This window comes from Corvus brachyrhynchos, unplaced genomic scaffold (genome assembly GCF_000691975.1).
Source record: "Corvus brachyrhynchos isolate BGI_N302 unplaced genomic scaffold, ASM69197v1 scaffold490, whole genome shotgun sequence".
Taxonomy (NCBI): Eukaryota; Metazoa; Chordata; class Aves; order Passeriformes; family Corvidae; genus Corvus; species Corvus brachyrhynchos.
The window spans coordinates 1,988,528-2,000,804 of NW_008235774.1; the positions used below are offsets into that span (position 1 = coordinate 1,988,528).

General features: G+C 55.4%; 1 protein-coding gene across 1 annotated transcript in view; it reads right to left on the reverse strand.

Moving 5' to 3' along the window:
* Positions 1-12,271, reverse strand: part of STK36 (serine/threonine kinase 36) — a 17,149-nt gene extending 4,878 nt beyond the window's left edge. The window contains exons 1-26 of the mRNA XM_017727168.1: positions 12,089-12,271; positions 11,100-11,240; positions 10,314-10,391; positions 9,754-9,884; positions 9,266-9,515; positions 8,764-8,857; positions 8,329-8,498; positions 7,913-8,112; positions 7,708-7,834; positions 7,454-7,597; positions 7,005-7,184; positions 6,692-6,789; positions 6,229-6,334; positions 5,322-5,463; positions 4,917-5,044; positions 4,213-4,317; positions 3,912-4,010; positions 3,628-3,722; positions 3,246-3,309; positions 2,977-3,087; positions 2,758-2,832; positions 2,107-2,281; positions 1,552-1,699; positions 1,192-1,351; positions 180-920; positions 7-80 (exon numbers count right to left, since the gene is read on the reverse strand). Of these exons, the coding sequence (XP_017582657.1) occupies positions 7-80; positions 180-920; positions 1,192-1,351; positions 1,552-1,699; positions 2,107-2,281; positions 2,758-2,832; positions 2,977-3,087; positions 3,246-3,309; positions 3,628-3,722; positions 3,912-4,010; positions 4,213-4,317; positions 4,917-5,044; positions 5,322-5,463; positions 6,229-6,334; positions 6,692-6,789; positions 7,005-7,184; positions 7,454-7,597; positions 7,708-7,834; positions 7,913-8,112; positions 8,329-8,498; positions 8,764-8,857; positions 9,266-9,515; positions 9,754-9,884; positions 10,314-10,391; positions 11,100-11,240; positions 12,089-12,172 (3,920 nt within the window). The 5' untranslated portion in view covers positions 12,173-12,271. The remainder of the gene's footprint in view (positions 1-6; positions 81-179; positions 921-1,191; positions 1,352-1,551; positions 1,700-2,106; positions 2,282-2,757; positions 2,833-2,976; positions 3,088-3,245; positions 3,310-3,627; positions 3,723-3,911; positions 4,011-4,212; positions 4,318-4,916; positions 5,045-5,321; positions 5,464-6,228; positions 6,335-6,691; positions 6,790-7,004; positions 7,185-7,453; positions 7,598-7,707; positions 7,835-7,912; positions 8,113-8,328; positions 8,499-8,763; positions 8,858-9,265; positions 9,516-9,753; positions 9,885-10,313; positions 10,392-11,099; positions 11,241-12,088) is intronic.
* Positions 12,272-12,277: the final 6 nt, after the last annotated feature.

Below are 12,277 nucleotides of genomic sequence, written 5' to 3' on the forward strand. Positions count from 1 at the left end.
CAGTGCCGGGCACAATGCGACCGGGGACTGCCACCGGCCAGCGCGGCCAGTCTCTCGGTGGCGTTGAGGGCCAGCAGGACCTGCACAGCCAAGAGAGGGACAGGAGTCACCCACCAGTTTGACCCTTGTCCCCACAACTCCATAGGTCCCCCAAAGGAGCCGAGGTCCCCGTGCAGTACCTGCTGGATCCCGGGGTACTGGCTGAGGGCTCGCAGTGCTTCGAGGGCTCCCTCCCTCACGGTTTTGCGCGGGTCCTGGCAGGTCACCTGCAGCAGGAGGTCGGGGGCCCTGTTCTGGATTAGCAGATCCCGCAGCTCCGCCCCGCACTGGCCAAGGTTGCTCAGGGCCAGGGCCGCGTTGCAGCACGTCTTGGCCTGCGTGTCGCTCAGCAGCCGGGTCAGCGTGGGCACGGCCCTGCGCAGGGTCCCCGCCGGGCAAGACGCGTGGAAGGCGGCGTTGCCCACTGCAAAGGTGGCTGCCCTGCGCACGCAGCCCTCCGGGTCCGACAGGCACTCCAGCAGCCTCTCCAGCCAACCGGGCTGGCTCTGCAGCGCTGGGGGAAAGCTGTGGCGGAGCAGGTTGCCCAGCAAGTTGCAGGTTCTGGCCCGTATCAGGTGTTGCTGGTGGCTGAGCAGGTAGGTCAGTGGCTGGTCAGCCACATCTGAGTCCCTTAGGATCCTCTGGAGAAAGAGCAGGTGCTCTGAACAGGTCCGGGCCACGTGGGCCAAGAGAGACAGGAGGTCAGTTGTGAGTGTGACATTGTCTGAGAACAAGACAGACTTCAAGAAGGCAACAATGTGCTCCGAGGCAGCAGCTTCCCTCACTACTTGGTCTATGACCTGTGTGTCAGACACAACAAGATGGCACAAGAGGCCCATGGGGAGCTCGGTGAACGAGAAGGGCAGATGGCGAGCGCAGACCTAAGGAAAAAGGACAGACAGCACTGCTGAGTGCACTGCACTCACGTGCGAGCCGAGCCAAGCCAAGCAGCAGCTGAATGCAGCCAGCAGGTCAGCACAAGCTTAGCAGCCAGTCAAGTTTCTCCAAGGGCTACATAGCACCCAACTGACATCCCTGTGTGGGCAGGAACTGCCAACATGATGTGAAGTGGTGCCATGCATTGGGGACTGCAATGTAGGGAGGTGTGACCACAGTATGGGGGGAAGGAGGAACACAGGGCCAAGAGAGTACCTGCAGCAGCTGGGCAGGGATCTGGGTATCTCTCACAGCCTCCATGATCAGTGCTAAGGTGTCTTTATCCACATCCAGGGCAAAAGGGAAACAGAGGAGCTGGCAGACCTGGATGACCACATCTGGGACAACCTCAGGGTCCCCATCCTTTCCTGCTTGCCTGAATATGTGAAAGAGAGAGGGCTTAATACAGAGGTGATCAGAAAAACCTCAGGGCAAGGGGCAAAGGGCATTCCCTGCACCGGACACTAAGAGGCTCTGCAAGAGCCAGGTCAGGAACTTCTGAGCCCTTGGTGTGCTCATGTCCATGCCCCATTCAGCAGCTGAGCTCTGCCCACTCCAGCCCTTGCCACAACTCACATCTGTGCCAGGCATGCCAAGAAGCCAGGGGACAGCAGTCTCTTCAGTGTCACCATGAGGACACCATGGGACTGGGTGAGCTGAAGCAGGCACTGGTAGGACTCACGAGTGAAGACTCTGAGGGCCAGGCTGAGGAAGAACAGCGTTCCTGCAGGGGAAACAGCAGGCAGAAGGGCAAAGCTAGAGAAGGCCGTAAAGTCCCTTCACTTCTGTCTGTGCTACCTCAAGGCTGCTCCAAGGTGGATTCTGTGATTCCCTGCCCAAAACCAGAAAACCTCCACCCAGGTGGTCACACCTGCCAGAGTGGACATTCCCTGCAGCATAGACACCCTTTTTCATTCCTCCACAGCCAGCTCAGCTGAGCTACTGCCAACTGGACACAGCATGGGCCAGCCCAGCCCTCTCTCCCCAGAAGACACTGCAATCTTCAAGAAAAACCACCTGAGTCCTCTGGCCTCAGGGAACAGATGTGAACAGGGACAAACATGGGCAAGTCTGAGAGCAGGATGTGAAGCAGGGTCCAGGGCAGATGCCCTGCTGTCCTGCAGCTCCTACCTTGAGGGGAGAGGAGGTTCCAGTCTGGCTCTGCCATGTGGTGACCAGCACCTGGGGGCGGGTCTCCCTCCAGCACTGCCCTGTTGGTGCCCACATGAAGCACCACAGCAACACAATGCCAGACCAGGCTCCACAGCTCTGAGGAAGCAAAGCCCTGCTCCAAGGCCACATCCTCCTAGAGGCAGAGAGGCAGATGTCAGAGGCCTTCATGGTCCTCCGTGGCTCCCCAGGGTTCTGATAAATGGCTCTGCCAGCCCCATGGTCCTGTGAAGGTCAGGGCTAGACAGACATGGCCCACGGGTCCTGCTGCACCTTTCAAGTGTCAAGCCCAGGGCATCTCTGCCCTCCTTCAGGACATGGCCCACGGGTCCTGCTGCACCTTTCAATAGTGTCAAGCCCAGGGCATCTCTGCCCTCCTTCACTCCAGTGTGCTCATGGATCACCCCTCCCTGCCCACCACTCTCCCATCACCCCTCCCTCCCCACCCATCTCCCATCAGGGAGATAAGCTGACTCTCATGGGGTTGCACAGCTCAGCCAAAGCTGCACAGTTCGCTGGTTTCCCTCAGCCTCATTACCAATCTGCATTCAGGCCTTTTTGCCACCACACCTTTTGGCAGGGACAAGGCAAAGGAGATGGCCAGACTGGTACCTGTTCAAGGAGTTCCAGCAGGAGGAAAAAGAGCCCATCATAGAGACCAGCACCCATTGGCAGGGGGAGCCACAGCTGTAAGAGAGTGGGAGACAGTCTGGAGCTGGGTGCTGGGTTTGAGGGCAGCAGCATCACACTTGCACCCTTCTGGGCCCATCTCTGCACACCTCCACAGAGGGGTATGCATGGCTCCCCAGCTTCTCTGTCCCCATCCCATACCTCTGCAGGCGCTGTCAGTGCATTTGTCACTCCTGGTAGGATCTTTTCTCCCTTGAGCTCCAAAGCCACCCCATGCTGACTGAGCTGTGCCAGGAGGAATGCTGCAGCACCCTGCAGGACAAGGAGAGCTCGGCACCTTTGGGACTTTCCCATCTGCTTGGTCACTATTGACCCTTCATCCCACCCTGAGTGAGGAACAGTAAGGCCCAAATGGGATGCAGGGGTCTGCAAGGCTCTCAGTGGTGGCTCTGGCAGTGGGGGCGGCTTACCACGAGAGACACGACAGGAGACTGGGTGATGAGGTCCACAGCCAGGGTAACCACCTCCTCAAGCCTGAAATGCAAGGACCAGGAGACAATCACTATGTTCCCACAGCTTCACATCATGCAGAATGGCAGCATCCAAATACCCACAAGGCTGGCAAGCAGCCATGTTTCAGGAGGAGCCCTGGTTCACAGCACCTCCTTGTCCGCACTGGGTCATCCTCACCACATCCTCAGCACCCAGCCACACTGCCCAGAATTCCACTGGTATGTCTGGATCAGAGGGATCAGTGGGACAGGTTCCCCGCTCTGGGCAGGGTGCAGGACAGAGGGCTGTTCAAGGCAAGGCATCTTCCTCTCCCACCCATGAGTGCAAGTGGGGGCTTACCTGGGAGGGGAGGCCTGAAGCTGCAGGGTGAGCAGGGCCAGCAGGTACAGAGAGGCTTCACAGGCTGCCTCCTGGGCCACCTCCACCACAGGGACCTACCAAGGGAACAGGAGTCATAGCAGGGGAGAAGAAGGTGTTTCTGGGCCCCAGAGGAGAACTGCACTCTTCAGATTAAACTCCCCTAAACTCTTCTTCCCACACGGATTGGGCTGACCAGTGCTCAGAGGAATGCATCCTGCTTGCCCATGCTCCCACTCCACCACCGGGGCTGTGGTCAGTCCTACCTCACCCTTCAAGAGCTGCATGAGGGAATCCCACAGTGGTTGGCTCCTTCCCAGGTGCTGGCACAGGTTTGGACAGGCATGGCAGCCAGCGTAGAGGATCTGCAAAGCAGAGGGAAGAGATGCCTACCAGGACAGGTTCCACCCCATGGCTACCATAAGCTCATTTATTCAATAACTGACACCAGGCAGATGGGAGGCACTGAGGGCTAAACCCACGGTTCCCTCTTCCCCATGCTCCTAATTCCAGAGCAAAGGCCCAGGCACCTCTGGGCAGAGACAGATAAAAGGATGGGGCCATTACCTTCAGGATGTTCAAGGAGCAGCCTGGGTGCTCCAATCTCCCCAGCAGTCTTGCAAGTTGCTGGCTCTCTCCTTCCATAAGCTTTTCAGCTAGTGCATGAGCAACCTGCAGAAATCAGCCTGTTTTGCACTCTGGGTACCTGAAGGACTGCACAGACTAGAGAAGTTTAATGCTAGCAACAATTTAATGAAAGAAAGCATCTGCTTCCTACGTTTTGCCTGTGTCTACTGAGGAATGCCTATCTGCCATGACCTAGCATGGCTTTGATGCACAGTCCCAGAGCTGAGATGAGCAAGGTAAGATTCCTCCTCTGCTTCCCTCCTTGTTGACTCAGAGTTAAAGAATCAAATGTAAACCTGTAATTGTTTTCCCTCTTACTGCCCCTTCAATTTCAGATTTCCTACAGTTCATATCACTGTAATAAAAGAATTCTTCATGTTTTCCATGCATTGCCTAGTTCTTTACTTAGCCCATCTCACAGTTCAGATCCTAAGTTTGAGTCTCTTAATTGATTCAAGAATCTGTACATTCCTAGGGTCAGCTGCTGGCTGGGGAGGTGCAGCCCACAAATATGAGCCCTGCAGCCAAGAAAGCCAGAGGATCCCAGCCCTCCACTCTACTGCTGAGAAAGAGATCCTCCTGGAAAGGGCTGCTGCCCCTGTGGAGACCACACCTCTTCGCCCTGTACACAGAGCTGGTCTGACCTGCTGCTTGGCTTCCCAACAGCTGTTTCTCTCCAGGGGGATGCTGCAGGCAGCAGCCAACGCAGCCAGGAAGACGTCTGCCACACATGGACTCTGGTCATGGGCTGACTTGCCCTCCGCCGCTGCACCTGCACAGGGACAGAGCTTGGGAGTCATGCTGAAGGTGCTGAGGGGCAGCAGGATGGGGTTGGATGGCAAGAGAGGAAAAGTCAGTCTTGTGATATGAGGAGGGTGAGATCTGGGATTGAGGGAGGAGAGCCCAAGTTAGCAGGGGTCTGGACAGATAAGCTTCAGCCACCTCTTCTGGCCAACAGCTCTACAATGGCCGTCAGTGCTCTGATGGAGCCCAAGGGCAGGAGGGAGAAGAAACCCCAGGAAGATGTGGCGAGCTGCTACTACTGCTACCTCGAAGAGCAGGCTGCTCTGAGATGGATCCCTGAAGGAGTCTGTTCAGCAGGGGCTGATACTCCTCTCGCAGCCTGGTGTAGAAGTGTGCAGAGATAGAGGGGTCTGTCGTGTCCAGGCTCTCACAGAGCTGGGTGAAGCACTGGGAAAAACACAGGGGTTGCCATCACTGCAGACTGAGTGTGGGAGGGGAGAGAAGGACAGCACAGGAGGAAGCTGTGGGAGGACAGCAGAGATGGGGAGAAGGACTCATGCTGGAACTTCAGGGACCTCCAAATGTCCACTCCAGCCAGGTTACTGTACGGGACCCACATATGGCTGCACGCTGCCGAAGTGAGGGGTACATATGGAGGCACATGTCCCTTCTCACCTCTATCACAGCCTGTCAGAGCATGTCCAACAGCTATTTTTGCTCTTAATTCTTCTGGCTCTAAAACATGCAGCTCAAAAACAAAGGCTAAAAGCAAGATGATATAAAATGTGAGCCTGTATGCATTTCCTGCCTGAGCCACATGTGAATCATACTCCAACGCTGAGAACCTGCTGTGCCCACCCAGCACAATCCCAGCAGCAGAACTTTTGGCAGCAGAACCAGAAGCATGTCTGGCAAAGTGACAGTTTTGGTGCCAGGGTGTGTACAAGAGACTGTGCCTGCCATCAGCTCAGCTGGTAAAGCCACACCAGAATGGTAAAGCCAGCAAAGGTGCCCCCTCAGAGACCTTCTTTATGTATGCAATTCCCCACAAAAACCCCAAGGGGTCAGACAGCCTGCCCTGACAAGAATACATTAGACCCCATAGTTAGGAGCACAGTCCTCAGCCTGTGTTCCCCCAACATACACAGACAACCCCATAGCTTCTGTCCCTGGGGCAGAGGGTGTGGCAGAGGGAGATGGGGGTACCCTTACCAGGAGGCTTTGCTGGCAGAGTCTCATCTCAGTGTCAACTGGTGCAGCCAGCAGCTCCGGCAGCAGGGACAAGAAGCAGTCAGCACTCTCCTGAAAGGCCTGCAGGCTGGGGGGGGGGCCCAGGGGCAAATGAGTGCAGAGAAACACAGCCCCTTGCTGTGAGGACAGGATCTGAACACGCCCACATGGTGCTGGCTAATGGAGCAGGCAGCACACACTCACACTGTGAGCTGCTGTCAGCAGGCAGCACAACTGGACTTGTCAACTGTGCCTTTCCTTTAATTAGTCCCATTCAAGGAAAGTGCTCCTCTGTAAGCTCAGCAATATGGCATGAAACGCTTAGACCATGATGCTTCCCCACAGAGGCAACTCCAGCTGCAGACTATGAACACCACCCTTCTACCTACTGCCAGGTCCCCAAAGTGGCCACACGAGACCTCAGAGAACAAAAAGTTGTTCCTACCTGTCCTTTTGCCCACTCTCCTCCAGGCTGCATTCACTGCTGAAATAAACTTTGGTCACCATGAGGATGTCTGTCAGCACAGCGATACACCAGGGCTGCTGCAGAATCCAGAAAGAAACCACAAATGGGGATTGTCTGCTGGCCATCCCCACACCACTGTGACAGGATCCTTCCCTGCCAGAACCTCCCCCTTCTCAAGGGTGCCTAGAAGAGGAATCTGTGAGCCAAATCCAGCAGGACACCAGGGCCTCCTCAGCACCAGCACTCTGCAGGGCTGGAAGGAGCCCAAATTTCTCTGGGGTTCTACACTCACCTGCTTGGTGCAACCAGTCTCCAGGATCTGCTTGGCTAGACACAGCAGGGACAGAGGCACATTCAGTTCTTGGCAGAAGTGGTCCAGCAGCTCAGCATCACACTGGGTAGACAGGAGGTTGCCCATAACACGAAGCACAGAACGAAGATGGGAGGCTCCCTCCAGCATCCCTTCCAGCACCTGGACACAGAGGAGCCAGAAGAGCTTATAATGAGCAGCAGTTTTGGTCTCTCCACCAGCCACGGAGCAGCCCTTCAACCCATTCAGGCAGAGGACAGCAGAAGAGCAGATGGCAAGCCAAGTGCATGGGACAGCTACAACTCCTGGAAAAGCAGAAGATCTTTTTGCTGGCTGGACTGAGGACTCTCCAAATGTTTCCAACCCAACCCTGGGGAAGAAGGCAGCATCCAAGTCTCCAGTCTTAGTTGCCTGGGCCAGCCATCACTTACCTGCTGAGCAGAGTCTGCCAGGTGGTCCCGGACATAGTGCTGGAAGGCCGGGTCCCTCAGGAGGCTCAGAGGCATGCTCAGCTGCATGGCTGAGGGCTCAGTGCCCTCAATCAGATGCTGCCACTCCTCATTGCTCTCCAGCTCCTAGCCACAGAGGAGAGAGGACTGGTGCCACAGACCCTGCCAGTCCCAGGGTCTCTGTACCAGCCCCTGGCAACTGGGCCCTGCTGTCCTCACTTAAGACACCATCTTACCTCACTCTCCAAGTCTACAGCCTCAGTGCTGTGCCTGCCCCAGGGCTCTGTCCTGCCAGCACCAGGCTGTGGATGGGAACCTGCTTCAGGAAACTCCCACTCATAGTCTCGAGAGAGGCTGTGTTGCCTGGCCAAGGAAACAGTACAGTCAGTGAAAGACCTTTTCTTTCCCTCTTCCTCCTGCCCCAGCCTCAGCCTTCCTCACCCTGGGTTGGGAGGACACTCCTCAAACTCCCACTCTGCTATGCTGCTTTTCCCTTGCAGGAGACATGGATTCTTCTCACTGGAGGCAGCCAATGGCTCCCTCTCCTCACGGGCTGCCTTCCGTGATGCTGCCCTGGGTCTATGCGTGGGAGGTCCATTGTCAGAATCCTTCATAGATGCATCACCTGCCTTCAGTTGCCCCTGGTGATGGCAGAGAAGTTGGGTCAGGGCAGGGTTACTCAGCCAGATGAGCCCCCTAGACTCCACCACCATGAGCACCCCACATCCTGCCTTGTGTGTCACTGACACCCCAGCCTGACCCATGTACTTATGTGTTTCCCCCCAGGAACCATTCCAGTGCCCCTCCTTTGCCATGACTGTCAGACAAAACCAGGGGAACCCCACGCTTTTCTCCACCTTTTTCTGTCTCTCTTCAGCCATCTTCTGCTGGGCCTTTCTCAGGATCCTGGACTGGCTGCTCCTGGGGGCCATGGAATGGACTTGCTGCTCCTTCAGGGCCTGCAGCTCTGGGGACAGCTTGGTGGTGAAGGGGTTTGAGATCACATGCTCTTCTGTGTCATCAATCACTGGGGAGGCAAGAGGAGAACTTCAGCAGCAGCTCTACCTTGTGACACAGAGAGAGTGATCTCTCTTGAGATCCCAGGGGAATCCCAAGGGACCCAGAGCAAGACCAGGTGCAGGAGCTAGGAGTCATTGCTTGGAAAAAGCTGAGAGGAGGGAGGCATTGACCAGGATAGTAAAAACAGCAGGGCAGGGAGGTCCTCCCAGTCTCCAGCCAGTAGTAGAAGGAAACAGACCTGGACAGTTTTGGAAAAAAGAGTAAGTACTCACCAGTAACCCGTCCAGCAATGAAGGGGTGAGAAAGCAGCTCTGGCCATGACAGGCGCTGGTGGGGGTCCTTCATTAGTAAACCCTGAAGGAAGCTCTGCAGAGCAGCAGAGCAGCAGGATCACTGACACATGTTCAGCACCCACCAGTGAGCATAATGTACCCACCAGTCTCCCCCAGTGAGGGCACCCAGGAGGCCTGCCTTTCCTTCCTAGCTCTGGGAAAGGAGTAGCTCTAGTGCCTAGGGCAGATGGGAAGACATTTCACTTCCCAACACAATAAATCACTCCTCTGCTGTTGGACCCAGTTTCCCAGCTTATGGACAGCAGACATTTGGTAACAGTGATAGGGGTTCCCTTTCCAGGAGGTCCAGCTCTCATTGCTTTTCTATGTTCTGAAGTCCCTGTTAGGGGACATAAAAGCTAAGAGTGACCCACTACAGCAGCAGGCAAGGCCAAAACTGCATTAACAGATCTCACCCTGCAGACAGGGCCTCGGCCCTTACCTTGAACACTGGGCTCATGGTCATGGGCCATTTGACAGGGTCCTTGATGATGAGGCTGACAAGCTGGAAGATGCTGTTGGTGTAGAAGGGAGGAGTACCCACAAACAGCTCGTACAGGATGCAGCCCACAGACCACAGGTCTGCTGTGTGGTCATACGGCCGTTCTTCCACCAGCTCAGGGGACATGTACAGCGGGGTGCCCTTGATGGAGGTCAGCACCATGGTGTGGATGCTCATGGTACGGGCAAAGCTGCTCAGAGCAAAGCACAGATCGCAAGTTCAGGCTGAAACATCTGTTGCAGCTCCCAGGGAGTTCCCTATGAATTTACCAATACTTCTTCCCTCTGGAGGACAAAATCTCTCCTCTCTGCTTAACCTCTAAATATGCACAGAATCCAGGCCCCCTTCCACACTCGCCCACTCCTCCTCTACAGCATCCAGGACACCCCTTGGCTGCTCCAAGGCCAAGCATCTCCCTCAGCACTCACCCGAAGTCACAGAGCTTGACAACACCATCTTTGGCCAGCAGGATGTTCTGGGGTTTTATGTCACGGTGCAGGATGCGGTGGGAGTGCAGGTAATAGAGAGCGGAGATGAGTTGGGCAGCTATGGTCTGGACCTGCCAGAGACACAGAAGCCTCACCCTGTGTCCCATGGTGCCACCCACTGGCACAACCATGGGGGCCAGGTCCCTTACAGCCTGGCTCCCACACTACTTCTACTTCTGTCCTGCTTGGGGCAGGGACCAACCCCAGCTGTGGGCCAGCAGTTTCTTGGAGTAGGCCAATAGCCAAGGCAGCAGTCTGGTGCTGTGGCCCTTGGAAAGGGAACAGAGAAACTGAGGTCTCTGCAGGACCCCACTGTCCCACAGTGCCAACCTGGCCTCCTCTCCATCCTTTCCAGAAGCTCTGCCAGGTAAAGCCCCAGAGGCACCCTCACCCTCCTGACATCTCCTGGCTCACAGCAGAGACCCTCTGCCTGCAGGCAGACAAGTCCTGTTTTCTCCAGCCTGCAGCAAACACTGCATGGCCACTACCATGATAGACACCTGGTCCTCAGGGAAACTCCCATCGTCCTCCAGGATCTGGAAGAGCTCTCCCTCTGCGTAGTCAGTCACTACCACCACCTGGAGGGAAGAGCAGCATGGTGAGATCAGGCCCTGGGGACCAGGACAGAGCAGGGTAAGAAATCTGAGGGAGGTGTTGGAGTGTCATCGTGCAAAGTCCATCAGCTTGGGCTGGGACTTGGAATGGAATAGACCTCCCATGGCTGCACTGCAGCAAGGACCTGGCACTTGGCAGAGGTCTTGTAGCTGTCCATATCTAAGACAGCCAGCAGAAACAAGGGAAGAGGGAAGGACAGGACAAGCCCAGAATGGTACTTCCAAGCCCAGTGGGTAGAATCACTCCCTTGAGCTTGTTTTGAATCTGCTGTCTAATGACTTCATTTCATGTTCCCATGTCCCATAGAGGTCTTCAATCCTCTATTATCATATTCTACCCGTGAGAGTTTAAATCAGTGAAAAGCCAGTCTCTGGAGAGACTGATGAGTGAAGAGTCACACTCATACTGTGATCTCAAACCACTTTTCCTGCATCACACACCCCCTGGTCAGCTCCTTCACCTCTGCATATGACCTAGTACAGCCCATGCAGCCCACACAGGTGTTGGCTCCCCACATAGCACATACTTAAGGGCTCTGAAAAACACTAACCAGACCCTGGGATGAAGTCACTACCATCTACCGAGAAAGATGTCCCTACAACAGCAGGGGACAGCCCTTCTTCCCCTGCCCCAGTCAAGAAAAAGCGTTTGTCTGGAGTAGTCCCCTTCACCTCCTTAGCAGTCTCAAAGCTGTCAAGCATCTGGATGATGTTGGGGTGATGGAGATCTCTCACAATCTCAATTTCCCGCTGCAGGTTCTTCAGCTCCTTCTCAGACCGCCCCACCTTCGGGATGAACTTCAAGGCCACCACCTTTCAAAGCAGGAAAAGCTGGGATCAGACCAGGCTCCTGGTCAGACCCACCCTGGCAAAGGCTGCTTTTAACCCAAACAGGACTCAGTACTTTCCAGCTGAACACAGACAATAGAACAATGAGATATTTGTTCACTGGGCCCGTTGGACCTAGGGTTCTCCCCAGGCCCTTGCACATCAGCACTGGTGCTCACACTTCTTTTCACACTGGCATTTAAAGCAAAGAAATGTAATCAGTGAACACAGATAAAACCAGGACTTCAGAAACATGGGACAGGACCTCAAGATGCTGGTGAACAGCAGGTCTAACATGAGCCAGCAGTGTGCCCTGGAAATGAGGAACACTAGCAGCACCCTGGGCTGGATCAACAGGCAGGAACTGCAGGGAAGTGATTATTGGCCTTTATTTTGAACCTTGTGGACCATGTTGGGAATATTGTGGCCAGGTTTTTGGCCCAGAAAGACATCAGTAGGCTGGAGTGGGTATAGCAGAGAGACCCATGATGGTGAGGGGACTGAAACACGTGGAAGGACGACACAGGGATTACAAATTGAAACAGAGGGAGGTTCAATTTGATAAGAGGAAAACACATTCATCCCAGTAATAGTCAGGCACCAGCTGTAGGGTGTTTGTCTTGAGGGTTTCAGAGGATCTAAATTTAGCGCTGGCCCTGCTGTGAGGTCTTGAGGTCGCTCCTGATGTCCCTTGAATCCAAATGACTCAGTGCCAGCAGGAGCTGGTCAGGAATGTCAGCAGAAAGCCGAATGAAAAAAAAAAAATAAACCCCAAGAGCCCCCAGAAATCAGCCCCAGCCACATACAACAGAGCCCCAACCCTCTCCCCTCACCTGGGCGCTGTGCTTCCGGCGCCCCTTGTACACGCGCCCAAAGGAGCCTTCGCCGACCATTTCGAGGATGTGGTAGTTCTCCATCGTTCGGGACGGGGCCGCTGCGCTGCCGAGGCAAAGAGGCCAGTGAGGAGCAACGTCTCCCCTCCCGCGGGGCTGCACCCAGCGCCCGTTCCCTTGGGCGAGTGT